Source organism: Semicossyphus pulcher, unplaced genomic scaffold (genome assembly GCF_022749685.1).
Source record: "Semicossyphus pulcher isolate SPU_LCO1_2020_fin unplaced genomic scaffold, fSemPul1.0.p SCAF_13, whole genome shotgun sequence".
NCBI lineage: Eukaryota > Metazoa > Chordata > Actinopteri > Labriformes > Labridae > Semicossyphus > Semicossyphus pulcher.
The window spans coordinates 11,740,348-11,767,021 of NW_027211637.1; the positions used below are offsets into that span (position 1 = coordinate 11,740,348).

The following is a 26,674-nucleotide window of genomic DNA, read 5'->3' on the forward strand; positions in this document are numbered from 1 at the left end:
ATTGGGGATATCAAGCTGTCAATATTTGGGTCTATATGTGACTGTCACTGCTGGTGGTCTGCCCTGCAAAGCCAGGGGCACTTTCCCATCCTCCTCTCTGTCTAGATGGGAACACACACACACACACCCACACACACACACACACACACACCCATACTGTATCTTAACAGTCTATCATTTATCTTAAGGGAGTTGTTCCAATTAGTATAAAAACCTTGAAATGTGGTTAAACTCTAGAGCTTTCTGAAGGTCACATTAGTCATACAGTACATCACTATTCAAAGTACACAAGTCATTTTCCTGCATCTACAGTCAATCAACCCATAAATATGAAGAATTATACATATTACAAACACATTTTTTGTCCTACAACAGGAAAATAATTTATGTTTTTTATTTTTGCAGATTTTGAACAATTTTAATCTTAATACACATATCTACACAGAGCTCCAACATAGGAGGCAGGTGATGCTGAGCCAACACAAACAGACTCCAACCCTTGAGGTAAAAGCAGGGTGGTAAGTGCCAGACAGCGGGAAGACCTAAAACAGGCCCGAGAACAACATCTAGAGGCCAGCCGGTACACCTGCACTAAGGGTAGACAAACAAACCTCACAGCAGCTGGTTAAACAACACGCACACACAACATCTTATTTATATCCTCGCCCACACAGCAGAGAAGAAGCTCCAGAGCAGGGAAGACGCAGCCACACAGACAGACAGTAACAGCTGGTTACAGGAGGGAGGCAAAGGGTTCAGGTCACACAGGAGGAACATAGAACATTAGGTTTGGAGTAACATAGAGAGAGCAGTTTAGAGCTTTTTTTTTTTTCTATAATGATCTATCCATTCCTATTTGACTTATTGGGAGGCCTATAATATTCAAAATGAAAAATGTCTGCCACAAGCTTCTTAAGCCCTACGTGATGTTTTAGAACTGCAGAGTTTTACCAAGAGTCAAAACTGCATTGTTTCACATTTGCAATTTCAATATTTCAGTAACATGTCCACTGGTGTTATTCATTTCTACAGTTTTCTGAGTTTTTCTGTGCTGATGACTGTCTTTAGCTTCTTTGACTATCGTGTGTTGGACCACTTCTTTATATCAACCAGGAGAAGATAGATGTATCTGATCAAATCAATCATGCAATGTGACTAAGATAATAAAGCTCATGGCTTTAAGAGTACAGTATATTGCACTTTTCTAGTCTTCCAACCACTCAAAGTGCTTTTATTTATTTATTTATTTTATTCATTTATTCTAAAAGGGACTGTGAACAATATTAAATGTTACTGCATTTACAATGCATAAATGTTACCATTTGATGTATTGTAGCAGAGTTAGCTTAAAGCTCATTTTCATCCACAGTCCCTTACCAGGTCACAATTAAAATATCATTAGGAATGCACTGATTGAGAAAATCAGGGCTGATACGGTGCACAAATTACAGAATGACTCAGATCAGAACGTTAAAAACATACACGCTCACACACACTCTTTCTCTCTCACACACACCCACACTCTCTCTCACAAATACACCAGCAACAAAAATATGTTGGTCTAAAAGCAGGGATATAAAATAAGTGGTAACAGAGTTGAATAGATTTAAACTGATTTTTCAGTTTGCCTTTAAAGATGCAGAAAGAGCTGCTGCTGTTAACGTCATCAGACAGGGCGTTTCACCTTTACACTACATGTCATATTCACCCTTTCACACACATTCACACACTGATGGCAAAGGCCTAAATTTGGACATGTGACTGTAGCAGTCGGGGAGCGAACCTCCGACCGACTCCAGAGACGACTGACTTTACCACTGAGCCACAGCCGACCAGTAAGTTCCCATTTATTAACAAAACTCTATTAGAGGAATAATAAAATAAAAAAAAGAGGAATAACATGATGCAATGACGGACATTAAATATCGTTTTCATTCAGATGAGTGAAACTTGAGCATTCTGTCTTGCTAGTATATGTGTGTGTGTGTCATCACATTATCAGTCTTAAGTATGTGTAACTGACAGTCAGCTGAGCACATAGTTTGGAAGATTATCACTTTCTCCTTGGCTTTAGATTAAAAGAATATCTGCATGGATTATTTAATCCTCTTGATTTTGATTTTATTGGATTGAAACAGGATCCTCTGAGCGCTGATGTATGTCTGAAAGTAAATTAGACATTAAGATATATCCTCTGACACACATTTGTAGATGCTGCAGTGTAACCGTGGCATTGTTGTGCATAATTCTTAAAATCAAATAAGGTCAAGGCTATCCAGCCGCTACAAGAATAACTTTATTGATAATTGGGCTGGACCTTGGCTCTCCAGCATTGACATACTGCAGTGCCTGTACATGTATATATAATCTAGATGCATGTGCAGCCACAGTTACAGCACTGTGTGAAAATAAACACTACTGGCCTCTTTTCTAGTGATGTGTGGACCTTTAAGCACAGGACCTCTACCAGCTGTGATAGGAGCCTTACAGACATACAACAAACATTATGAAACCACCACACTGTAAAGGCTTGCTTCCTGCATTGCATTTCTTTATAGGCTTAACAGGCCAAAGGGCAAAACGTGTTGGTTCAACTTGACACCTTCATGCCACACGTCAGTTAGTCACTACTGTACAAACTTTAAACAATTCAGCATTTTAGGATAAAATCAAGTACACAAACGATCACGTGTGACCGTTTATAGATGTATAGGTCATGCATCATCGACAAACTTAAAGACTTAAAGACAAAACATGTGGGCGCTCTCTACCTTGTTCGTCGCTCCTCACGTCCAGACAGAGCAGTTGGAGATCCAGCAGGAATCTGCTGCAGAGCCAGTGTAGAGGCTCTCCCGTCGCTCCCTGTCGCTCGGGTCGGAGGTGCAGCGTCCTCCTGGTGCCGCAGAGTCTCAGTAGTCTGATCCATCGGGCAGCGGGAGCGCGCAGCGGGGATGCGCGCAGAATAAGTGGAAATCAATGGACAGTGGGCGGTGAATGAAACCAAACAAGAGAAAAAAAAACGCATTTCAGGGATACTGAACAAAGCGTTTCCTTTAACATTCAGTCGACGAATCAGTGAAATTCAACATTGCATCTTTGAAACACACAAAGTGATGACTTTCTAAATACTTTATCTGAAAAATTATAACACTATGATGTCTTCACTTTTAATGCTGCGTCAAACTGTATTTCTATCATAGAAAGGAGGATGAAATGTCAAAGCAAGTAAACAGGGAGCGAAAATATCATAAACTTCAAAACCAGGCAAAAATTAGGAGTTGTCATAAAGCAGGACTTAATACTCTTTACCCCTCAAGTCAGTTAAGATAGCCTACAGTTTAGAGGTCTCCTGTGGTTATGTTGGTAAATATAACACTGTATGAATATAAGAGAGGGGTCAGTAAAGCAATGTCTTGCCCAAATAAAAGAATACTTTAAAGTCAGTCTATTTGTCCTACAGCAAGGTATTTTCATTTCTCCCTCACCTTACATCACATGTTCCAGTATTTTCTAAATAACACTGTAACAGTGAAGAAGAAAACATCTCACAACCAGGTCTGATAATCTTTTATGTATTTAATAGGCTATGTGTCTCCGGACGGACATGCAGAGTCACCCACACACTGACACAAAGCACACATGACATAAAGATGCTTCACATGCCTCTGCTGTTTACATCACTGCTTCCTTTCTCGTGGGAACGATGAAGAGCAGCTTATTATAATATCAGGCACAGAGGAAGTTCCTCTCCTCGATGAGATCTTCATCCCTTCAATGGAATTTGGGAAATGTGGTTGGTTATAATGTTCATCCAGAGAATAAATAGAATTAAAACGTGTATCTATTATACAACAATAGAGCGATAACAGGGTTTCAACAGTCTCCTGACTGTCGGGGTTTTTGTTTTCCCCATATTTATGTCTTATCTCCCAGCTTTAGGGTGTGTGACATTTTATACAATCTGTTGATTAATTGAAAATATGTGGTTAAACGAATGCACATATTGGACTTCGGAATTTCACTTTCCCCCAGTACAATACAAAAATTAGAGGTTCCTTTCATAACATAGTTTGAAAATTCATTTCCTGTTTAGGTCAGAGGTTGCAGTAACAACAGAGAGCGCCCAACACGCATGCAACTCACCATCAGTCACTGATAGAATGTAATCAGAGGTTGTATGGAGTTGCAGTTAATATGGTTTATGATAGAGCTTGAAAGCCAACTGCAGGAATAAACTGTATTTTAAATATCTGTAATTGGTGAAGCATTTGCATCTCTTTAAATGTTTCTGTAGCTGAAAGACTCTATGAGGAAGTACTGGTGCACACTTTCTTTCTATTATAAATTCTATATTTCTTCATGCTTTTCTCTGTGTCAGAGCAACTGTAACGCCCGAATTTTCCCCCGGGGAATGAAATATTTCTATTTCTGATATAGAATTGCTGTCCCTCTGTATAGTTTTATTCCATCAGGAGGCTGAGTTGATGTGAGCTGGTTCTTCTTAGACAACATGTGCTGATAGAGAAAGGACAGTCAGTCAATAAAGTGGCTCTTCATTCAATTGAATCTCTATCAATACAATTTTCTGTTCCATTCACTAGATGGAGCCATCTTCAGCCTCTCTCCTGCACCCCATACTTCTCTCATTTATTAAAACATGATTCACAGTATTCCGACAATCCTTTCGACCCATATGACTCCTTTAAACAAACTCATTTCTACAAGTTTATTGAACGTTTTACTACAACACAATGGTTCACATACAATACAGCATAGTGATGATTCTATATATACAGAAGTTTTGCACGGTGATTCTTCACATAATCATGTTGACGCTACAGTATAGGCATACAGAAATAAATAAAACAAACATTTCTCTGAACAAAGTTAGCGTGTGCCTTCCGTGTACTATGTTGTGGCACGCTATTTTACTTACAAGATTAACAATATATAGCACATGTATTTAGATATGTTGGAATGAGAGTGGGACAGCAGGTGACAATATAGTACACACACCCCCCCTCCTTTAAACGTATTCAGTATAATTAATAGAAGATATTAAACAGAGGGTCTGCTTGGACACATACAGTAGGGTTTGACCAGGTGTGGCTGAGGGATTTATTTCATTGTTGATTCAATGTGCTCGAAATGAGATGTTATATACTATGTATAAAATCATGTTATTTCTGCGGTATTAGATTTACAGTTCATCTGCTAAGCCTTGAAGAATACACACTGACATGATTGTTCATCAGCATTCACATGGTAATAAGTCTATGAGGAAGACAGTGATGGCCCATGGTGGATGTGATCGTGAATGTGAAGCCCTGAGATGTTGTAAGTGTCAGTAAGAGCAGGAGACAGAGCAGTGCTGTCATGAAAGAGGCTGTTAAAGATCAGACGACTGACATTTCGGGTCCTGTTTTATGTGATGTAATACACTAAAACTTAACATAAAGACATATTTGTTATATTAAATAAAGGTTATATTGTGATATAAATACATTAATAATTAAACCTTAAATAATTCCACTTGATTTGTGACCAAATATGATCAGCTTATGTTCATGTGTTCTTGCTGAAGCTGTTTGGTTGTTCTACATACTGCTGTTCTGATCTGTCCTGTAATTTCAGTGACTCAGCTTAGTTTAAACACATCCCTCTCTTTATCATCCACGTAAGACATGCTGCTTCCTTCTATCCTGATTGGCTGGTCAGGGGTTCTAACAGAAGAATAACAACACGACCTGACGTGAGCTTCTCAAGCGGTCAAACAGTGTGTCCACACCAGGCTGGTGGCTGCTCAGCTGGGGACTTGTTTGCAGACACTTATTATTGGACTTTAATGGTTGTGATTATAAAGCACTGAATCACTGAATTACATCCACACAGTCTCTTAGGGGTCTGACGTGGTTTTTCACGTCTGATTTACAACCACTTGGTAAAATCAAATCAATAGTTTAACATAACATTAGGAGACCATGGATGAAGTCATCATTACTCAGTCTTAAATATGCCAAATATGAATGATTTAGAGACCAATTTCAGCATTCTTTTTTTTTTTTTTTTTAGTATTAATTAAATCTACTTCTATTTCAGCCATGAACCTGACAGTGTCTGGCCTGCTCTGTCCCTGTGTTAAGATGGAAAAGAGAATCTGTGTATGAATTAACTTCTAGAGAGCATAACTACTGCCCTGATAAGAGCATTTAAACCTACTGACACATATTGTTGTACTAAAGTTGCAACTATCTCTAGAAACTCTAAGATCAGCTCTTATTCAGCATTTGAAAGAATGATATCTGAGTATACTGTATTAAGTGTATAATGAGCAGATCTAGAGGTAGTAATTACAAATGTATGCACATGACAGCGTGTTAGTTTGATCATGAGAAACCAGCTCTTGTTAAGGCTTGGTATGAAGACTCAAAAGGTGTAAGTACAGTAAAGGAAGGGAGCCACATTAAATGGATGCGGGCAACATTACCTGTAAATAACAATGGCATCATACTGCTTCAACGTCACAGTGTCAAAGCAATTACAAAAGGTTTCCTGCATAAAGGACTACCATACTGGGCTGGGTTTCCCTCATGCATGTTGCATCTGATTTCCCAGTGTGCTGTGTTTAAGCCACATTAACAAAACAGCCCAATTTTAATTAAAATAGAAAATCTGAAGAAGTGGACTGGGATCAGGATTAAGGGAAACCAGATCTCTCTGTGACATCTGTCAAAGTTGATCAGACAGTTCACTCGCAGCATACCAGCTCCTGACTGGAATCAGGACACATGCAAAGATTTGAAAGCTAACCCGCTAGGCGACATGCATGCAGAGTGTAGGTCTTCTGTTACAAGCTGGCGTTACACACTTATTTACGACAGAGAAAAAGGTCATGTCTGCCTACAGTATGTCATCCACATGATGCCTGTTCCAAGATGTGTGCAGGGGACAGTGGAGGCTGTGCATTCACACAAACAGTTGATGGTCAAAAACCTCTACTGGAGTATACAGCAATATTATTATTTACAACATGTGTGTACTAAGTAACCAGGGATGGAGTCAGCCCCTTTTCAGTTCAACCACTTCAGGAAGTAATCAGCATCAGTGATATCTGTTGACTAATGGAGTGGCTGAATGTTCGATGAGTTGATTTAGAGTTCTGTGTTTAAACCCCCCCCCCACTAATTTTTTATTATACTTACTTCCTGCACTGACTGAACTGGAAGAGACTGCACCCCATACCTGAGGGTGATAGTGGTCACCATAGGAGCAGGAGGGGCTTCATCTAGTTAGAAGACTAAAGGGGCTACAGATCATCATCTTCATCAGTGATGCAGTTTCGGGATGGGGAGACAGGCTGCATGCAGATGGGAAGGGAGGGTCCTTGGACGGTACAGTGTTTGGTCATCTTCTGGAGAGAGAAGATAAAAGGAAGTCATCAGTTGGAAAAAGAAACACAGAAATCTTTTAAAGGTTCTATTGAACGACTTGAAATTATTTATAATATTTATTATTAGAATGACCACACCAATAATTTCTTTAGATTCAGCAAATCAAATCAAATAGGCTTTTCTTTCAAAAATCATGTTTAAAGACTTATTTTCTGACCAGACAGCCACCAGTGTCCAGTTCATAGCAGTGTGTTAGTAAAGTACATTTGCAGTGACTTCTCCATCTAAAACTAACATTGAAAATGCAGGTAGTTTGCAGTAAATGTGCATGGTCTAAGCTGCATTGACTAAAGAGTGTGTGTGTGTGTGTGTGTGTGTGTGTGTGTGTGTGTGTGTGTGTGTGTGTGTGTGTGTGTGTATAGTACTCTGGTAATTACCATGGCATTAACTTGCAGTGGTCTCCTGCTGAATGATGTAGTGCCTGTTGGAATCATCCACCTCGCTGCCACAGTGAACATCACTCCTGATAATACAGATACACAAACATAACAGTCAGTACACAGCCAAGTAAACCATCATTGTTAACCATACATCACCCCCACTGACAGTGGAAAAACAGCTCAGGCTTTCTATTTTCTGTTGTCTCACTGTAACTGACATCCCCCACCTGTTGTCATTGATGTCTCTTGTTTCACTGGTGCTGTTACCTGTTGGAGACAAAACAAGAAGTTTAGAATCTCATTAACTGATTTGAGCAACTAATACTAGTAATACTTTTATGAAATTACTATGTATTATCAATACAATTTCATGCTAAAATATGGGTTCATGTTCACATAAGTTTGGACGCAGGTATGTGTGTGTACTGTTGCACTTACCGTTGTCAATGTTGAGTGGGTAGGACTCCAGTATGTCTCCATTATATCTGCCTGCTCTGTAACCCAGCGCTGTGGAAACTCTGTAAAATACACAGAGGTGACAAACACAGTCAAAAACAAAAACACTAAACACAGAAAGAGATACTTTCCTTTTCCCTAAAAATATTTAAAGGAAAAGAGACTCTACAACATAAATCTTGTTTCTGGAAAAGTTGGAAGTGAAGATTTGAACTCACGTGTTGCTTTGGACAGAGTTGGGGTTGCAGTTGACGCTGGCGGAGCTCGGCTGTGTCGCGCTGCTCTGGAAGAGAGCGTTGCTGTAGGTGTTGGCGTGTTCAGCGGCACGGATGTAAGTGTAGAACGGGTTTGTGGGAGAGCAGACGGGCAGCTGCTTTGGTCTCACTGGCTTGGCTGTTGGGATGATACATAAATATAAGCTGAAGGACCACTATAATGGCACTGGGTCTGATATTGCAGACAAAAATACTGCCCTAGATGGCATCTGCCTGGCATCCAGCACTACTGTTAGGAATCCGGGAGTTCTATTTGATCAGGATATGTCCTTCATCTCCCACATAAAACAAATATCAAGGACAGCCTTCTTTCACCTTTGCAACATAGCAAAAATCAGACACATCTTGCCTCAAAACGATGCAGAGCAACTAGTCCATACATTCGTTACTTCCAGGCTGGATTATTGTAACTCGTTACTATCAGGCTGCCCTAATAATTCACTAAAAACTCTTCAGCTGGTACAAAATGCTGCAGCACGTGTCAGGCACCATCAAATGAAATCAAATCAAATCAAATCAAATTTTATTTGTATAGCACCAAATCATAACCAGAGTTATCTCAAGACACTTCAAAAAAACAGCAGGTCTAGACCGATTCTTTGTTATTTAAAGGGAGGCCCAACATGAATCACCATGAGTAGCACTTAGCAATATTCGGCACATTGGCAAGGAAAGAATTCCTTTTAACAGGCAGAAGCCTCGAGCAGAACCAGATTCATGTTGAACAGCCATCTGCCTCGACTGGATGGGCCGAAAATGGGATAGGAGGAGATGCAGGATAGACAGACAAAGAGAGCAACAACAACATGTGTTCTTGTTACAACAACAACATATGTCCTTCTTACATGAACAACAACAGGTAATACATACTTATGGTTACAATGCCAATAATAGTGGTACACTAGTGTGAAAATTTGCGAAAAAATAAATTAAATTAGTGCGAGAAGCAGAGTAATGATAAAGGCTGTTGTAATTTTAATTGTAACACTTGAAGTCAACAGGTCTACTATTAGCATTAGCAGTATTGTATTGCTGCAGACCACCTGCTGCTGTGGACCTGCTCGACTGCAACAACTACTAAGATCAGTCTTCCCCATAGTATCATTATTGTTGCTGCTAATGCTAATAGTAGACCTGTTGACTTCAACTGTTACTGATTGATTGAAAAATGATTTAAAAAAGGACAAAAATCTATTAAAAACTGCACGCGTTTTGGTCATTTCACAACACAAACAAAAGCATAAATCAAACTTAAGCTTCTGTGAAACAGTGGGCCGGGGTCAGGCATTATGAGGAGGAACACCAAATAAGGTAGAGGAGGACGATAGCAAAATCTTCATTAAACCTCAAAATCATGTCCCTCATATCCACACAGCACATTGGCATTAGAGGTTCATTCTGCCTCACCTGCACCACTCAAAACCTTTGCAATCAATGGCAGGACACTATAACACTATAACGATAATCACCAGGTTTGTGATAACAGCTGCATATGCATCAAAAGGCAGATTTCAAACTAGTGTAAATGTTATCAAACCAAGATTCTGAGAATTTGTTTAATTTCAACCAGACAACATGGAAATGACTGTTATGTATTTTTAAAAAGATGATTGCTCAAAAAATTACAAACGGATATTTACGGATGGTAATTTTCTATTGACTGCAAATGTTAACAATAGGATAGAATAAACAATGCTTTTCAAAGTTTTAAACTACAGTTGCCATAGTGCCACCATCGCAACTACGTTCTTAAAATGACAGTTGTCATGGCCAAGAAAGCTGGCGGTGTTTAAATGTCTTGTGTCTATGTTGTCTTATGGTTTCCTGCTTTATTTTGAAATTCTACTCTCCTCTCTTTTCAGGTAACTTGCCCTGCCCCTTGTGTTTTTCCCGCCAGTCTGGTTGTCTTCCCTGCCCTGATTGTTTCCACCTGTTCCCCATTACCCTGTGTATATATGGTCTGTGTCTCCCTTTGTCTGTTGCCAGTTCGTCTTGTCTCGTGTGCCAGTAAACCAGCTCCGTGCCGTCATCACTTCAGGAATTGTCAGCATTTGCTCCATGCCCGTCTTGTCAGGTTTTGTACTTTTATTTTGATACTTTGTCAATCCCTTGGTTTTGTTAGTAGGTTTTCCTCCTTGTGAGTGATTTTCTGTTGTTCTTTAATACTGACCTTTTTCCTCCTTGTGAGTGGTTTTCTGTTGTACTTTAATAGTTATCTTTTTCCTCCTTGTGAGTGATTTTCTGTTGCACTTTAATAATAAGATTTGTTTATTTTCTACTTTTGCCTCCTGAGTCGTGCATTTGGGTTCGAGTCCTTGTTCAGTTGTGACAACAGTTGAGGTAGTTTGGCATTGGAATGGATCAATGAAAACGAAGAAATGGGGTAAGAAGGAGAAGAAGATGAAGAAGAATAAATAAGTCCATCTTAAAAAAGCAAGAGGGACCTGTAGTTATGATCAAGTTATATTGAAGTACCGATCTGTGCTGCATGGGGGCGCCTCATGGCGCTCTTTGCCCTCATGGCGTCCTTGATGCGGTCGACCTCCTGCTGGTAGCGCCGGCGGTCCATCATGGCACCTTCCTTGGCATCCCTCAATGCAGTCTCCAGGGCCTTAACTCTCTCAGCAGTAGACCGAAGACGTTTCTCCAACTTTGGAAGCTCACAGCGCAGATCTGCATTGTCACGAACCAGCTGGAGGTGAAGGAAGAGAGAGGAGGAGGGGTGACAGATTACACAGAGGGTAAAATTGGAATATTAGATTATCAGAATCAGGAAGGAAGAGGAAAAAAAATACTGTAGAAACAACATTTACAGTTTGTGCAAGTTCATAAATTACTGTTTAAATACTCAAAGAAGTAGAAATACAGTAAAAAAAATCAGTAATATGATCCAATATAATTAATAACTATGAAAAAGATATTTATGGCAAAGAAATGCATATTTCACTTATGCCAAACACTATTTTTTGCACCCACTGATGTCATTCTTCTAGGTGTGCAGTTTATGCAACTATCAGGCCAATTATCTCCCAGGATCTGTGAATACCTTAAAGGAAAAGTATCAAAATAACATCGACCCCTGGTCTAAAGCAATTCAAAGTGCACCATTAAATGTTACATACCTGTCACTTTTTAGCATGTTTCTCACCTGTTTGTGAACCTTTGTAAGTTGGTCCAGGTTATTCTCAAGAAAGGAAATCTTCTGCTTCTGGGTGCAAGACCCCCCGCTATCATCAGGTTCCATTTCGGAACTCTGCAGAGACGGTGAAGCAGGAAGATAAGAAAATAAATAGAAAGCCAGTTAGAGGGAAAGACTTTCTATTGTCTCATGGCAATTACCATGAGACATCAGAGGGGGGCTGAAAGAAATGATTATAAATATCTCTGAAATATCTCTAAAGGATTACCGTGAACATAACCTCATACTACTGATTTTCAAAGTCACTTAACATGTGCCCCCTTTAAAACCGTTCTGCTCTATTTCTACTACACTAATAATATTTGAATAAGAATTAAAATATTATTTAATATACAATAAGTAAACACCAAAATATAATTTATTGTGTTACTTTTATGATATCAAAAAGGTCAGGGGCATTTGATAGATGTGGATTGTTGCTGTCATTTTTACTGAGGTTTATCAAGTGATATTCAAGTTGCATATTCCTTACTACCCATTCAGCAAAAGATTTTTTTTAAAAGCGGAGGTTTTGTCTGTGCTTATTATCTTTGAGCTGCTTACTTTTTTAACCCGCGACGTGAGGTCTTGAACGAACAGCTTGCGCAGGTTGTGGAGGGTCTGGAGTTCGCGGGCCTGGAGGAAAGACAGATGGAGAGGAGGTTAGGAAGACAACTCTGGACACTGTGATGTATGAGAAATTAGAGCAGAATCTAATGTATGGGAAAAAGAGAGAGACAGAAACACAGAGGAGACCGAGGGAGAGTGTTGTATATTTTACTCACGACAGTCTCCTCCAGACCCTTCAAGTCCTGTTTAGTCTGCTCATGGCGCTCATGCAGGAATCTGACAAGAAAACAATCATTAAAAAATAAGAAATATTACTGTGGCCTTTAGGACAATATCAATGTGTTGTTTTGAGTGCCCTCTGCTGAACTTAAAGAGAATGGAAATCTGACTTGCTCACTTTCATTCTAATTGTTTCAGTATCTGTAGCAGAAAAAATGCTCAAGAAATGATTAACTTTATGATGACTCTTGAAGTGAAACTGGACCTCCCCAACACTTACGAGAGCTCTTCCAGGCGCTCACTCTTGGTGCTGTCCTGGCTCTTCAGGCGTTCAAAGTCAGCACGAACCTGAGCCAGCTCCAGCTCCAGCTTGGAGTTACGACTGAAGGAATGAAATAATGGCGCACATGAACAAATAGAGAAAAGGAAGAGTTTAGTTTTAAACTAAGTAACAGTAAACCTGTAATTTCACAGTAATAGCTGGTAAACGTTTGAGTATGCGGTATAAAAAGATGTATGAAATATTGTCAATAATTCTAAAAACATTTAATAATTATTGATAAGAAATAATCTCATGCAGTGTTTATTTGTGTAAATGGAAAGGAATAATCAATGAGGTCACGGACTCAGTGAGCTCATCAATGATCCTCTGCTTCTCGTTGATCTCATCCCGCAGGCGGGCCAGCTGCTTGTGATGGAGGCCGCGGTGAGACTCCCCCTGCTGACGGATAGTCTTCTGCAAAATAAAGAGAGCAAATATTCAACATCTGTTCAATGATACTAGTGTTTTTCTTTGGATCAAGAGAGTATAAGCATAGTTGATCATGTAGCACCAAACAGCTTAGATAAAACAGAAGTACAAGAGTCAGAACTGAATGATAAGTATTTTGTTTTCTTGGTTGTTGAGACGACCAAGTCAGAAACAGATTTTTACCAGTATACTCGTGTTTCAGGATGAGTACAAAAAGGTCACCTTCACATTTCCATCCTCAGTCTCGCCCTTCTCTCCCTCCTTCTCCTCGAGCAGGGAGTTATCTGGTAGAGGAAAAAGAAAGAGAATTCTCTTTTCACTGAGCTACAACCTCAAAACATCAGCAAACTTCAGCAAATTCCTTAGAAATTTTAAGTCAAACGTTCTTATGTTGTGAATGTAATGTATTGAGTTGTGTGTATTCTAGTACAAATAAAGCAAATAATGCTGTAACTGTGTTAGTATTTCTTGCAAAAAAGTGTGTGTGTGTGTGTGTGTGTGTGTGTGTGTGTGTGTGTGTGTGTGTGTGTGTGTGTGTGTGTGGTGTGCACGATACCCTGGTCTTGCAGCTTTGCCAACTCTTCGCTCAGGGAGTCGTGGCTCTCCTCCAGCAGCCTCTTCTTCTGCTCTACGCTCTGCATGTACTCCGTCAGAGAGCGGATCTTGGCCTCATGCTGTACCAAAAAAAGACATATGAAATGTGTAAAAAGACATGAGAAACTACAACAGGTGATTCATTCATTCAGTCGTTCATCGATTTCATCTCTTCCTCTCTGTTTATCTCTCACCTGAGAGATGAGGAGCTGGCAGGAGGAGAGCTCCCTCCCGGTCTCCTCCATCTTGCGGTGGCACTCCAGCTGCATGTTCTCCAGCTGGCGGCAGCGCTTCACCATGCTCTTCACCTCCGACTTGATCTTGCTGATGTAGAGGCGAGCCACAGTGAACTCCTCCTCAATCGCACCACTTATCTCCACCGGCTGCAGATTGGAGGAAAAAATTCAGAATATGATCTCTTCCATGGTGTCTCCATCAGTCCCATGCAACGGAACAGCACAAACATACAGCACATCAATCCATTATATGTTGTTCAGTAAACCTTAGTCAAACTCGATTTAGACTTTGATCCAACTCACCAGCTTGATCTCCCCGTTGCCCACAATGGTGCTGAACTCGCTGAGGTCCCTCATGAGGCCATTGAGGACGTCAGCGATGCGTTTCCTCTGCTGACCGCTCACTTCCTGCATACGAGACAGCTCCGCCTCCAGCTCCATCAGACTGGCCTGTTTCAGAGAGAAAGAGAGGAGGAGAGAAGGAAATGTCAAATATACTGTACATATTCTTCATCTTTATGTACCTAGTAGGTATAGTTGAACTGAACACTTTCATTGTAGATGCAGTTTTTCACTACTTGTTTTTTTATAAAATACCTGCAGATCTTTCATTTAGGAAGGCTGCAACGCTACAGCAGGGGCTTCTATTTGTAGTGAAGCAAGCCAGTGTGTCCTTCTGTTGCACCTCCTGCCTCTGATTTTAGCCCTAATTCTGTCAATCCAATATCTAACACCATTCCTTCTCAAATGTACCATTTTCTGGGACAGTTGGTTGGCCAGCAGCTGGTTCTGGAGGCCTTTCTCCTCCACCTCCTGGCTCTTCTGGTCGTAGTTGATGGCCAGCTCCTCCAGAGCCTGCAGCACCTCCTTCACCTCAGCCTTGGCGCAGTCGCTCTCCACCTGCAGCCTACCGAGTTCAGCCTGGACCTTGTCCCCATCCCCCTTGGATGAGGCAAGGAGCTGGAGGAAAGGAGGGAAGAGAGATAAAGAGAGACAGGGAAAGGAAGCGAATGAGGACCATAACCTGAGGCAGTTTTAAAAAAACATAAACCATTTTGTCCACTCCTCAATTCTTAAAGGGGCTGCTAGAACTTGGTTGTAACTGTAAGTTTAGATTGACATGCATAGTCTGTGTGTGCATACAGTGAGTATTTGTTTGAATGTACTGACCTCGTCCTGGTCCAGCATCTGCTGCTTCAGTTTCTCAACCAACTGGCACTGAAGGTTGATCTCATCATCCTGCAAAATCGTATCATAAATACCAACCTCACTGCCATCTAGCCTCAGAAAATATTGCAAACAAATTTTTTTAATTTCCTTTGTCTGTGATTGTTTTCAATTTATAAATCAATTATTACATTTTATTGTTTAATATGTTGCAAGTATTAAAGATAAGTGAGGGGGACACTAAAAAATATCCCTCTATTTATTTGATTATAAAAATAACATCTGCATTTACAACAACAGAGGTAAAATTAGTGTACAGCAAAATTATAAAATTGTCTGTGTAAATTAGTATGTCTGTGTTTTGGTGTATGGACCTTGTCATCCAGCTGCTTGTACAGTTTGCGGATCTCCTCCTCGTACTTCTGACGCTCCTCCTCAGAAATGCGAACCACAATGGAGGAGGTGTCGTTGTCCAAAATGGGGCGCTCCTCCACAGACTCGATACGGTTCACCACATCTGACGTGGTCCTCTCTGTCTCAGGCACGTCCTCTCCTGTGGGGAGGGATGAAGGCACATGAGAGTAATGCAGGTTATCTTGGTCCAATATTTCTGCTGTGAGACAGTTAGTCAGGAAACACTTCATGCGTCTCACCATTTCTCCAGCGGTTGAGCTCAGCCTCCAACTTCTGGATGGTTTCTTTCATTGTCTTGTTCTTCTCCTTCTCCTTCTCGTACTTCCTCTTCCATTGCTCGGCCGTCAGCTCCAGGTTGATGGAGGCGGTGTTCCTGATGGTCTTGGCACTGTGACGGAGAGAGAGAGGCACAGGGAAACATGTGAATCCATTTTTAAAGTGATCACAGAGAGGATTGATGATCATAGTGTCTAAGGGATCATTTAAAAACATTTAAAAAAATTAACTGAGTTCAATTCTCGAACATGTTTGGATACTACAATTTATTTCCAAAGTGACAGTGACTAAAGCTATAGATGTATCTACCGTTGTCCAAACATCAGAGTCGACTTGGTTTCGGCATCATTGTAGCTGGAGGGGGAGCAGCAGATGAACATCGTGGTGCGACAGTTACCACCGAGGGAGTCCTGCAGGATGCGGGTCATTTTGCTGTCGCGGTATGGCACATGACTTTTCTGCAGGACAGAGATGGAAAGGAATAGGTAAGGAGGGAGAGATGAAAGGAGAATAAGCAGAGAGTATGAATAGGCAGAAAGAAGAGAAGAGAAGAAAGGATAAATGCAGCGTAGGAGATGAGGAAAGGAAAACAAAAACCGGAGAGAGGAAAAGATAAAGATCTGACGTATGTTTTATTTGCTTCCTGATTTTGTACTTCTGCCGGGATTCATCAGCAGATTCTGTTCAGCAAAATGCACACTTTCACATTCCCCTTTATTTCGCTTTTTTTCAGACAAGCTAATTTGTTATTGGCAGGGATAGTTTTGGCATTAAAGGATGGCTATATTCTGTATTCTGTATCTGATGCTGGAACTTAACAGCAACACAATACTCAGAGTTACAGAACTGAAATTAAACATTTTATATTGTCAAAGATTAACCAAATTAAAGTAAACTTCCATTGTGTAAATGGTAAATGTGTTATCAATAGTCCTGCTACTCTATTTCACAGTAAATCTTAGATCTTACAGCCTGAAATGTTACTGTACTGTCAATGTAAATAGAGGGAAGTAGGTTAACGTGGCTCACCGTTCCCTCAGCCAAGGCAGAGATGACATTTCCCAGAGCAGAAAGAGACTTGTTGATGTTTTTAGCCTCATCCAGGACGGCTCCTGCAGCTCCAGTCTTACTGACCTGGAATAACAGGAGATTGAGTGAGTCACGTCAAACAAATGCTGAAGTAAAGTACAAAAACAATCATTTAAGAGAGGCTGAAACACTTTTCCCCCTTAGTGGCTCCTACCTTCTCACTGCCAGCCAGATCCACCAGGTACAGTTTCCCACACAGTTTCTGCTCAGTCTCCACATGCTCCTGCTTGATGTTGATCAAGAAGATGCTGTGGCTGCGAGAGCTGTGCTCATTCATGTCTGCACAAAGACAGAGGCAACACAACAGTTGGAGGGGATGAAAGGCAAATAAGTTTCCCTGCAGTCCCAGAACTTCAGATACATTTGATTTGCATAACTCAACACTTCTGGAGATGGATTAAAAAAAATCATAAATGCAAAATGGTATAAGTGAAAAAATTAATACATTAAATTATTATTTTTTTCCATCCAAAAGCTGCTTGTGTATGAAAAAAACATTATTTTAACTACAGAAATCAGAATGAAGGACAGTTGGTCTTAGAGATACAACAAACCATGTGTGATCATGGAGATTATGACATTACAAAAATGTAACTTTTAAACATGAAGCTCAAGATTCTTTGAAATAAACAAAGTCTTATTTATAAAGCCCCTCTTCTGCGGCACCAGCAGTTCTTAGGATCATGTCACCTCGATGAAGTAAAACTGCATATACAAATTTGAACTAATTTATCAGTGAATTTGAAATCTTCAACGTCCTTCTTGTCAACCAGAACACTGCAGCAGAATGATATTGTCATTTCACAGAGTGCAGACTACAAACAGCATTGTTCTAAATGCTGTTCTTCATCCGACCTCCTCACAGACAATGGGTTCAGGTTTCTCTGCAGATGATATCTGAGGGCATCAGCTCAATGTCTGCAGAGTGTCGCCCCATTAGTCTGTATTGGCACACCGCTCTGCAGCACGGTGAGTCAGCAAGCATCAGACAGGAAACAGAGGAGACAGAGCTGCTCAGAAGCAAAGTGTTTAGAAGTCTGATCTACATCTGCTTACATTCATTTCACTTTCAAAGTTAGATTGCTGTGGAAATTAATTATTACCATTAAAACATTGTTTTATTTCTGCTCTTTGAGCAGACTGTATTTCATTATAGATTATTTTTAAATGATATATCTCTTTAAAAGTGATAAGATCTATTACATTGTCACCGTGAGGGAATTTGTCTTGCATCCAGTGAACATGCAAAACCTCCATTGGCTTCCTCATATGTACATAAAAACTATACAATACGCCCACACACACTCTATCATCATGGCTGATGACATGATTTACTTAAAGTATGCACATGCACTGAGGGATCTCCTGCCAGTGACAGACTGCAGCTGAGAGTAAAGAGTGTGAGATGGGTCAGACGGTATTTTATTGGCCTGTCTGGTAAGAGACTGCTCATAGATCAGCTCGATAGATAAATGATTTAAAACGCTGTTCTTTCATAGAAATCTTTGCAGGATGAGCAATCTGAGCTTTCATCTTTGCAGACAAGCGATGCAGTATTTCCACAGCCAATTTCACTCTGTTGTTAAGTGCCCACGTCTGCTTAGAAAATAATTTCATTCAAACTCTGCTAAACTAAATATCTGTTTTTATTAGTTATCAACATTTCAATTTTGCCTAAATTACATAAGACACACAAAAAAACATTACTCTCTATAGTTTGGCCTTGGACTAGATACATGACATACATACTGAGGTTTACTCAGCGCGTGTATTCCCTCTCTAATATATTTTGATTGTGAGTGTCACTCTGAGCTGTGATTCATCTCTCTGGCTCAGATCACATCATCAACATCATTGTCAGGAAGCTGCAGTGACTCAGTTTAAGGTGATTAAGGACTTACACTGAGAGGAGGGAAGGTTAATGTACAATCATTGAATTTGCTGAGCTGCAGCTTAAAAAGGAATTTATAAAATGCTCTACTGATATACACAATGAACGAAATGTACAAGATAATAGTACATTACTCTACAGTTGAGTAAACTGGTGTGTGTTTGTCTCTACAGTGTGTGCGGTTAATAAAAATAATGAATTAAGTGATGTGATACAAGTTGATGTTTTTTGATATTTTTGAAGAAAGAGATTTTCTTTGTTTGCATGAAGTAGGAATTTGATTTCTATAAGATTACCATTGAATATCTGCTTTAGTCCATAATTCATTGAAGTTTCTTGTACTTTAAAGTGATAATCTCAAATATTTTTATTTAAATAAATGTCTGTTAAGTCACAATCTATCGCCAAATGAGTTAACACAATGGTGATTGAGCCCATGGCCCACTGATGAGAGCCTTTGCATTTGCAGTATATAGTATAATTATGGACTGGGTGTCTGTGGCAACATTCGCAGAAAAAATCACAAGCTGCGCCCAGTTAGTGACGTGTTTTCCATCACCCAGCAGTGGCTGGTCTGCCAGAGAGGGTAGGCCTCTGCAACTTGCCGTTGTGAGTAAACAGTAATCTACTATGGCTGAACAAACAAAGAAAAGAACGATGACTACAGATACAACTTAAAAAATATGTGAAAATCCAAAGAAAAAGAAACTAATTCAACGCTCAGAGGCAAACCGTAAGACAACCGTAGTCGTCTGGTTAAATTGGGACGTATGCGCCCGCAATTCCTTTTTATCACCATTAGGTGCCGCTAAATACAACAAAACTGAGATTATATCTAATCTATATCTCTAACATGGGGAAGTATGCATACAGGTCTATTCCGGTCAATCTTTTTGCAGTAAAGGGCAAAATCAAAGGACAGAATGTTAGATGTGAAGCCTCTAAACAAAGGCACTAGAGGCACAAAATGAGTTTATGAGGAACAAAGGAGAACTGCATAGGTTGAGGTGTATTACAGTGAAGTATTTCCGGTGGTTTTATTAAGCACTGAATCCCAAAGCATCACCTCACTTTTTTCTTCAGGCGACCCCAGCTCGGTGACTCAGCACAAGACTGTGTATAAAAGAGATAAAATGAAGGCGCTGCACTGGCTTGTGGCTTGGATTTTTCTCAAAGGAGATTCCTTTCTGTATTTTTTCTTTTAAAATGCATCCGATGCAATACAAAATCTGTCTTAGCAATGGTAACTGAAAATAATTCCTCTCAAAATCTTATTTGTTAAAAACAATTGTCAGTGGAGTTAATCTTTGTTTTTCTTGCTTAAAGAATAAGTTTTATTTCAGTTTAAGTATTTAAATGATATTAAACCAATTGAGAGCATTCCTACTAACACTACTAATATATGACTCTGACTATGCTCCCTTACGCTACTGTATTCTGGTAATTAGGTCGCATGTTATTTTTAGCTGCTTTTAATTACAGTGGTGAAATGTACAATAAAGCTAAAGCGTCACTCTGACCTGTTAACCTGCAGTATCAGAGCCATTAGTCAGATATTATTACTGGACCACAGAGGAGTGAGTCAGCAGCATGGAGGCCAGAACAAGGTGCAGGAATTACAGATTAGAGAACTGTCAATTCTCTTATTTTGAAGGTTTTATGTCAGTTACAGGAAAACCTACTGAATGCAAAACTGCTGCTTATAATCCAACAAGAAGGAGCTGTTCGGCTATGACTTAGATATAATAGATAATGGCTCAGTGAGCTCCATCTTATTTGTCATTATGAGAATGAATGAAGCTTGAAAATCATAGTGGGCTTTAACACGATTACATAACACAACACAATAACAGGCTTCATCAACTCAGCTGTCACTTCGCGCATCAGTGATGATCGTAAGCGCTCTGCCTTTAAAAAGAATCTAGATCTCGTGCTCTGAAATGTAAGTAGGGGAACAAGAGAATTTTACTCTCAAGTCAAAGGCTAAAACATTTGTCTTTATGGGCTTTTTGTTCGTTCCATCAAAAAAGGAATTGTAATATTCATGTGATAAAATAATCTGAGATAAATACTCACTAGTCACAGCAACATGGCGATTAGATTTGCCCTCATCAATCACATCCATAACCTCATCAGGGCTGGAGACAAAACGCTCAGTGCATCCCTGAGGGGGATAGGAGAAAGCATAGGAGAGACACATGAGACAGACTTTAAATCATGGATCTGATGCAGAACAGAGACAGAGTTTCACCTAAAAACACATATGAAGCACTTTCACAAACCTTGACGTATGGCACCCTATTCTTATCCTCATGGACAGACAGGTTGGTCTTTGTCACTAAAAAAGAGACAACATTTTATGAGTGTTTTAAAGTAATTTAGAACAGATGATAAATGCATGCAATGGAAATACTGGTTCGTTTTTATTTCACAATTTGGCAAATAAAAGAACTGTCGCTGTTCATTCATGAAGAGCTCTTGGGCACTAACCATCCAGAAGGTCACGGATTTTGTCCATGTAGATTTCAAAGTATGAAACCTGTAGAAGAAGAAAGAAACAATGTTATGTATGAACACAAAAAGCGTGTTTTTTTGGGGGGGTCCAAGTACAAACCAACTGAGTGTAAAATAAAAATACATAATAAAACACAAGCCATTAACTCATCAGATACAATACCTTGATATGGAATTCCAGGTTTTCATCCATGGCAAAGATGTGGTTGAAAATGTCCTCAGCGATGCGAGGGATGATACCCATCTGGTGAGGGTCATGCAGCTTTCCCTGAAACAGGAATTCACAGATATAACAAGGATTCCAGTGGTGATACCTATGAAGGGTCAAAGGTTAACGGAGACCTCATGCAATTATGCCTTTCAGCTGTCAGAAAATGTGTGTTTAATCAAAGATGCAGACAGGTAACTGGTAGAAAATGCTATCCTGGTAGAAGCACAAAGATTAAAAAAAAAAAAAAAAATCAACATTGGAAGAAGGATCACTTCTGTAGCACCTGCCACTCATTTCTAACAGTTGGAGTTACATAACAATTAATCTTAAATTAATCATGAACAATGTATTCTATGCACAGTTATTCACTGTTCTATATTATGTTCAACACCGCAAACTAAATATTTGATTAAACTGGATAGAAATTAAGCAAAAAAAAAAAAAGATTATCTTTAAAATATTTGGGAACTTATTGCTAACTACTGACTGCTGACTGCTTGTATAATATTCATGTTTATATTAATGTTTATTTGAAGATATCTTTTTACTTCAGTGCTCTGAAAACTGTACCTCCATGGTGTGAGTCTTCCCGGAGGAGGTTTGTCCATATGCAAAGATAGTGCCATTGTACCCATACAGAACATCTAAAAGAGAAACAAAACAATACAAGGAACCACAGCAAAAGCATTTCAAATGTTTGACACAAACAGATGGGGCTTATCATCCGCACCTTTGACGATCTGCTTGGCACAGGTGTTGTACACCTGCTCCTGGGTGGTGTTGGTCGGAAACACTCGGTCAAACGAGTAAGACCTCCCCTGCAAAGATCACGAAAAAAACAAACGTGTATATATATTTATTTTAAAATACTTTAATCTCTTCTGCAGCATGTCAACAGTCTAAAGAATAAAGACACTCACATTGTTGCATTTTGAAACTTTTAAATGTCAGGAAAAACATGGTGCAAGCAGCAGGTGCGGTACATTTTTTGTCTTATCTTTCCAGCAGTATGCAGACATCAAAAGAAGATGACATCAGCAAAGAGAGAGAAAGCCAATTCTGCAGTCCTTACTTCTCCCAGCTAGACAGAACCATATTTCATCCAGAGCCTGGCAATTTGGATAATAGACCAAGGCTGTTTAAAAAAAATGCTAAATTTATATCCAATTATGGAAGAAAGTCACGTGACATACACTACAGGCCTTTCATCAACAACCTTGTTTACAGTGAAGAGCTGATAACAATGTTTCCTCAGTACCGCCAGGTATAGCTCAGTAGTCCTAACGAGCTCTGTCACTGATCTCATAATTAGCTTCTCTATACATTTTCAAGATCAAGGATTATATACTGCTATGGATTGTAACATTTTGACAATGATTTCCTATTGGCTAGCAGTGTTTTGAAGGTGGGAAGCGGGAATATAGCTTGCTAGGCTATAACCAACAGCTAACTTTGTTAGCTATCTATTGTTTCCGACTGGTCATGTTTAACAGACAGATATGATATTGGTATCAATCTTGTCATCTTATTCTTAGCAAGAAATGTGTGCTTACCAAAATATAATAAATTAAATATACATTCTTCTACATTCCACACTGTCAGCTACAGATGCTTGTTACCCAGAAAGAGGAGGGGCAGTACTTCAGTGTCTCTCTAAAAATTTCCAGTCTTAATTGTATTAAAGTGAACACTTTTGCTCTCTAGTTGACTAGGTTGACAAATACATAATGATGTTTATAGAATTAGAAATCATAGCAAGGCCCAGTACAAAGTGCATAAGAACTCAACATGCTCTTAATGTTCTTTAGATATTTTCATTGATGTCCGCCCAGATTTTACCTGTCAAAATGTAACTTTGGTGTTTTATTAAGTTAAACTTCTTGTTAAAAGTTGGAGCTAATAAAATTAATTAGCCCTTAAATAAAAAATACCTCTTTGTGACACACAAACTAGTGACTCAGCTCTGAAAAGCCTCACTGCAAAAAACGGGCTATTAAGCTCCTGAATGTCACTGTCCTATCTGATAAAGAGGCCACAATACAATGTAAGCTGCCAGAACATGAGGCGTATTAAATGTCATTAACAAATTGACTCATCTGCAGACCGCCCCCATGACAGAGTGATTTACCAGAGAGACATTCAGTCCCAGGGTGAGAGAGGGAGGAACGAAGGAGGCACAGAAAGGGATATAAAAAAGGGAGATGAATGAGCAAAGAAGAGACAGAAGGGTGAGATTGATATACAATGAAACAAAACATTTAAAGGAAATTAAAAGATAAGAAAAGAGAAGCAGATGGAGCAGGAGACAAGAGAAAGCAGGTCAGTCAGTGATGCATGAGCTCACTGGATGATTATTGATCCTCTCTGGAGGCAATTAGAGGGATCAGTTTCTGACTTTACAGTACAGAGTCATGCTGACAGGAGAGTCGAAGGTCAGGTCAAGATGTTTCCATTAGTGCCAGAGAAAGTTTCTATATGATTCCTCCATCTGCACACTGTAAATGTCTGCCATGATGAAAACCAAAGTTAACAGTCCCTCCCACTGTGTACTACTCATGTGTTTAATGTTTCTTTCTAACTACATCAGACATAAAGTAGTTGTTCAATCATAAGACCAGGGCCAACCAGAAACACATGCAAGACAAATTTTTAAAAGATAAAATGTATAATATGTATTTATATATCACATGAATAGTTGTTCTAATTGTTTACAGGCTGATAGGTTGACAATAATTTAATCATATGATCGAAAAGCCTTGGGCATTTTTATTTGAGATTGATTGATTTTGGTTTCCAGGGATGGAATCAATTAAATTACATTTCTTCAAGTTTCAAATGTGAATCACATTGCAATGTTTTAATGGAATCAAATTTAAATCTCAGTTATCTATGCAGCAATCTCCATCTATAGGTTATAAATATATAACTGTATTTTTAAAAAAACAGCTAACTTCAGATTAGTGTCTGTTCCTGGCAGATTGCTGAACTTTAAATCTCAGAAATTGGCATTTGATACCATAATATTATGAAACACTGAAAAAATACTTCAATGATGGGTGGGTTTTGCCCTCTTAAAGTTGTTAGGAAAATGTAAGCATTGATAAATGTAGGATTTAAAGAAGATGAATAATGTATTTTTGCATAGAATTTGTGGATCACTTCTTGTAAACATAAAAAAAATGTGTGGAGTAAACAAGACAGCATCAACGCATTATAGTCCCACATCTCAGCAGCCCCCACATGTAAAAACCTCAACATTTAACATCATCACCAGGCTTCACCTCTGCACCAGTATGTCTGCAGACGAACCCTACCCCTGATGGCAGCATTATCAAGAGGTTAATATGGCTAATTCAGTCAGTATAAATAAATGGTTCCATTAGAGTGGAAAATACTTCATTGATGTTCACTACATTCATTTATATTTACCTTATGGGTTGTTGCTATTACATGCCTGTAATGAATCAGGTTTACTCAAGGGGGGTAAGGACTAAATGAAATAGGATTACATAAAAATACAGCAACTTACAGTTCAAAATGTTATATTAGTCTCTCTTTACAGCCATAAGACGAATGTTTCAGGATAATAATGTATTAGACTGGCTGTGTTTCATAGGCCACACCATGTAGACCTTAGTCAGCTGATGCAAGAGGCCAGTTTGCGCACTTCAACAACATTAGGCCTACATTATGATGCTCTGACGTGTTATGGGCAAAATAGGGGAGGAAGAACCTTTTTCTGAGGGAAAGGTGTGGTAATTCTCTGTGCTGCAACGATTATCATGATTTCAATCCACAACCCAAACAGACGGGCCGAGCTGATGTTTTATTGATGAAGGGCCTGTATACAACAAAGCGTCTCTCTTTACTCACCCCGACGACAACAGTGTCGTCTCCTTGGAATTTGGGGATAAACTGGTCACCGCGTACAATCTCCGACTGGTTGAGAGGGCGAAAGCGACACAGCACTTTTATGTTGCACTCCGCTGGGACATCGGCCATTGCGCAGATTCAGTGAGGAGGAAGGATGCTGCTTTCTGCTGAGAACGAAGATGCTGCTGAAGCTGGAGCGCAGTCGCTCAACGGGGCCTGTTCTGACCGTCAAAATAAACGACGAGGCGTAGTGACTTCGTCCTCCGTCGTGGAGAGAGCGATGAGGATGACTGGAAATATTGGGCGGTTTTATCCTTACAAGCTTTGAGAGTCTGCAATTTTTTATGCGCAGCTGGACGGTGTTTTCTTGTCGCAGTAAGGCGGGCTAAATTAAATGTGTAACCGCAAAACGATCCCCTACATCATTAAAATAACAGACTATAATATCACTTGATTTCTCTCGTCGCTTTGTTTGACGCTGTCCCTTTCTTTTCTGTGTTTTAGCTTGTTCCTTTCGGGTGCGGCGGTGGACGTGCGTCTGGCCGGTTGAAGGTGAGATGCTGCTGGAAGGGCAGTGAGGTAAAGCTGCTGTTGATGGGCCAGTTTGTCCGCCACAGCGCCCTCTATCGGAGATTAAAGGAAGGGCGTGGTCTGTATCCGTCTCTTTAAAGTGGTACCCACAGTACCAGCTCAGCATCCTCTCAGGCTGGCGGAAACCAGAGCCCAATGCTGCAGCGTCATATCCGAACAGAGTAATGAAGAAAAACAACATCATCACTTTGTGTAAAGCAGCCAAACCTTCACTCCTGGCATGAGAAACCATTATTGAAGTGCAGGGCAGGTTATTGATTAAAAGATGACTCTAGGCCTCACCTTGTTAGAGCATTACACAGTCTTACAGGACCGAGATGATGCAGCACAATGTCATTTGTGTAAAAATATTACCTTTCTCGTTTAAAGAAAATACCTATCATGCTTGTTTAGCGTGAACATTACAGAAAGCTCAGTGAGCAGACATGCCCACACCATAGACTGTATAAATATGTACACTCAGTTACACACACTAAGGCTGCACAATCCCATGAATGTATTCCTAATATGCTATATCTTATATAGTATATGCTATATA

At 39.7% G+C, this 26,674-nt stretch overlaps 2 protein-coding genes across 3 annotated transcripts in view; both read right to left on the reverse strand.

Moving 5' to 3' along the window:
- Window positions 1–2,926, reverse strand: part of LOC138589231 (pleckstrin homology domain-containing family G member 4B-like) — a 36,992-nt gene extending 34,066 nt beyond the window's left edge. The window contains exon 1 of the mRNA XM_069659430.1: window positions 2,772–2,926. Within this exon, the coding sequence (XP_069515531.1) occupies window positions 2,772–2,926 (155 nt within the window). The remainder of the gene's footprint in view (window positions 1–2,771) is intronic.
- Window positions 2,927–6,050: 3,124 nt separating this feature from the next.
- Window positions 6,051–26,146, reverse strand: kif5aa (kinesin family member 5A, a). 2 transcript variants are annotated; one of them, XM_069659612.1, is made up of 29 exons: window positions 25,546–26,146; window positions 22,403–22,490; window positions 22,243–22,316; window positions 21,625–21,729; window positions 21,438–21,486; window positions 21,230–21,285; window positions 21,024–21,111; window positions 17,211–17,335; window positions 16,997–17,101; window positions 16,277–16,425; window positions 15,931–16,079; window positions 15,652–15,830; window positions 15,281–15,349; window positions 14,864–15,070; window positions 14,414–14,560; window positions 14,069–14,257; window positions 13,837–13,954; window positions 13,503–13,564; window positions 13,156–13,265; window positions 12,810–12,911; window positions 12,526–12,586; window positions 12,305–12,376; window positions 11,711–11,815; window positions 11,038–11,254; window positions 8,506–8,680; window positions 8,270–8,349; window positions 8,059–8,098; window positions 7,829–7,914; window positions 6,051–7,408 (listed from the first exon to the last, which is right to left on the reverse strand). In XM_069659612.1, exons 1-28 carry the CDS (start codon window positions 25,672–25,674, stop codon window positions 7,836–7,838), a joined length of 3,129 nt encoding a protein of 1,042 aa, XP_069515713.1. In that variant the 5' UTR covers window positions 25,675–26,146; the 3' UTR covers window positions 6,051–7,408; window positions 7,829–7,835. The 2 variants fall into 2 exon arrangements, with proteins under 2 accessions (XP_069515713.1, XP_069515712.1); XM_069659611.1 differs by having other exon boundaries at window positions 6,051–7,411.
- Window positions 26,147–26,674: the final 528 nt, after the last annotated feature.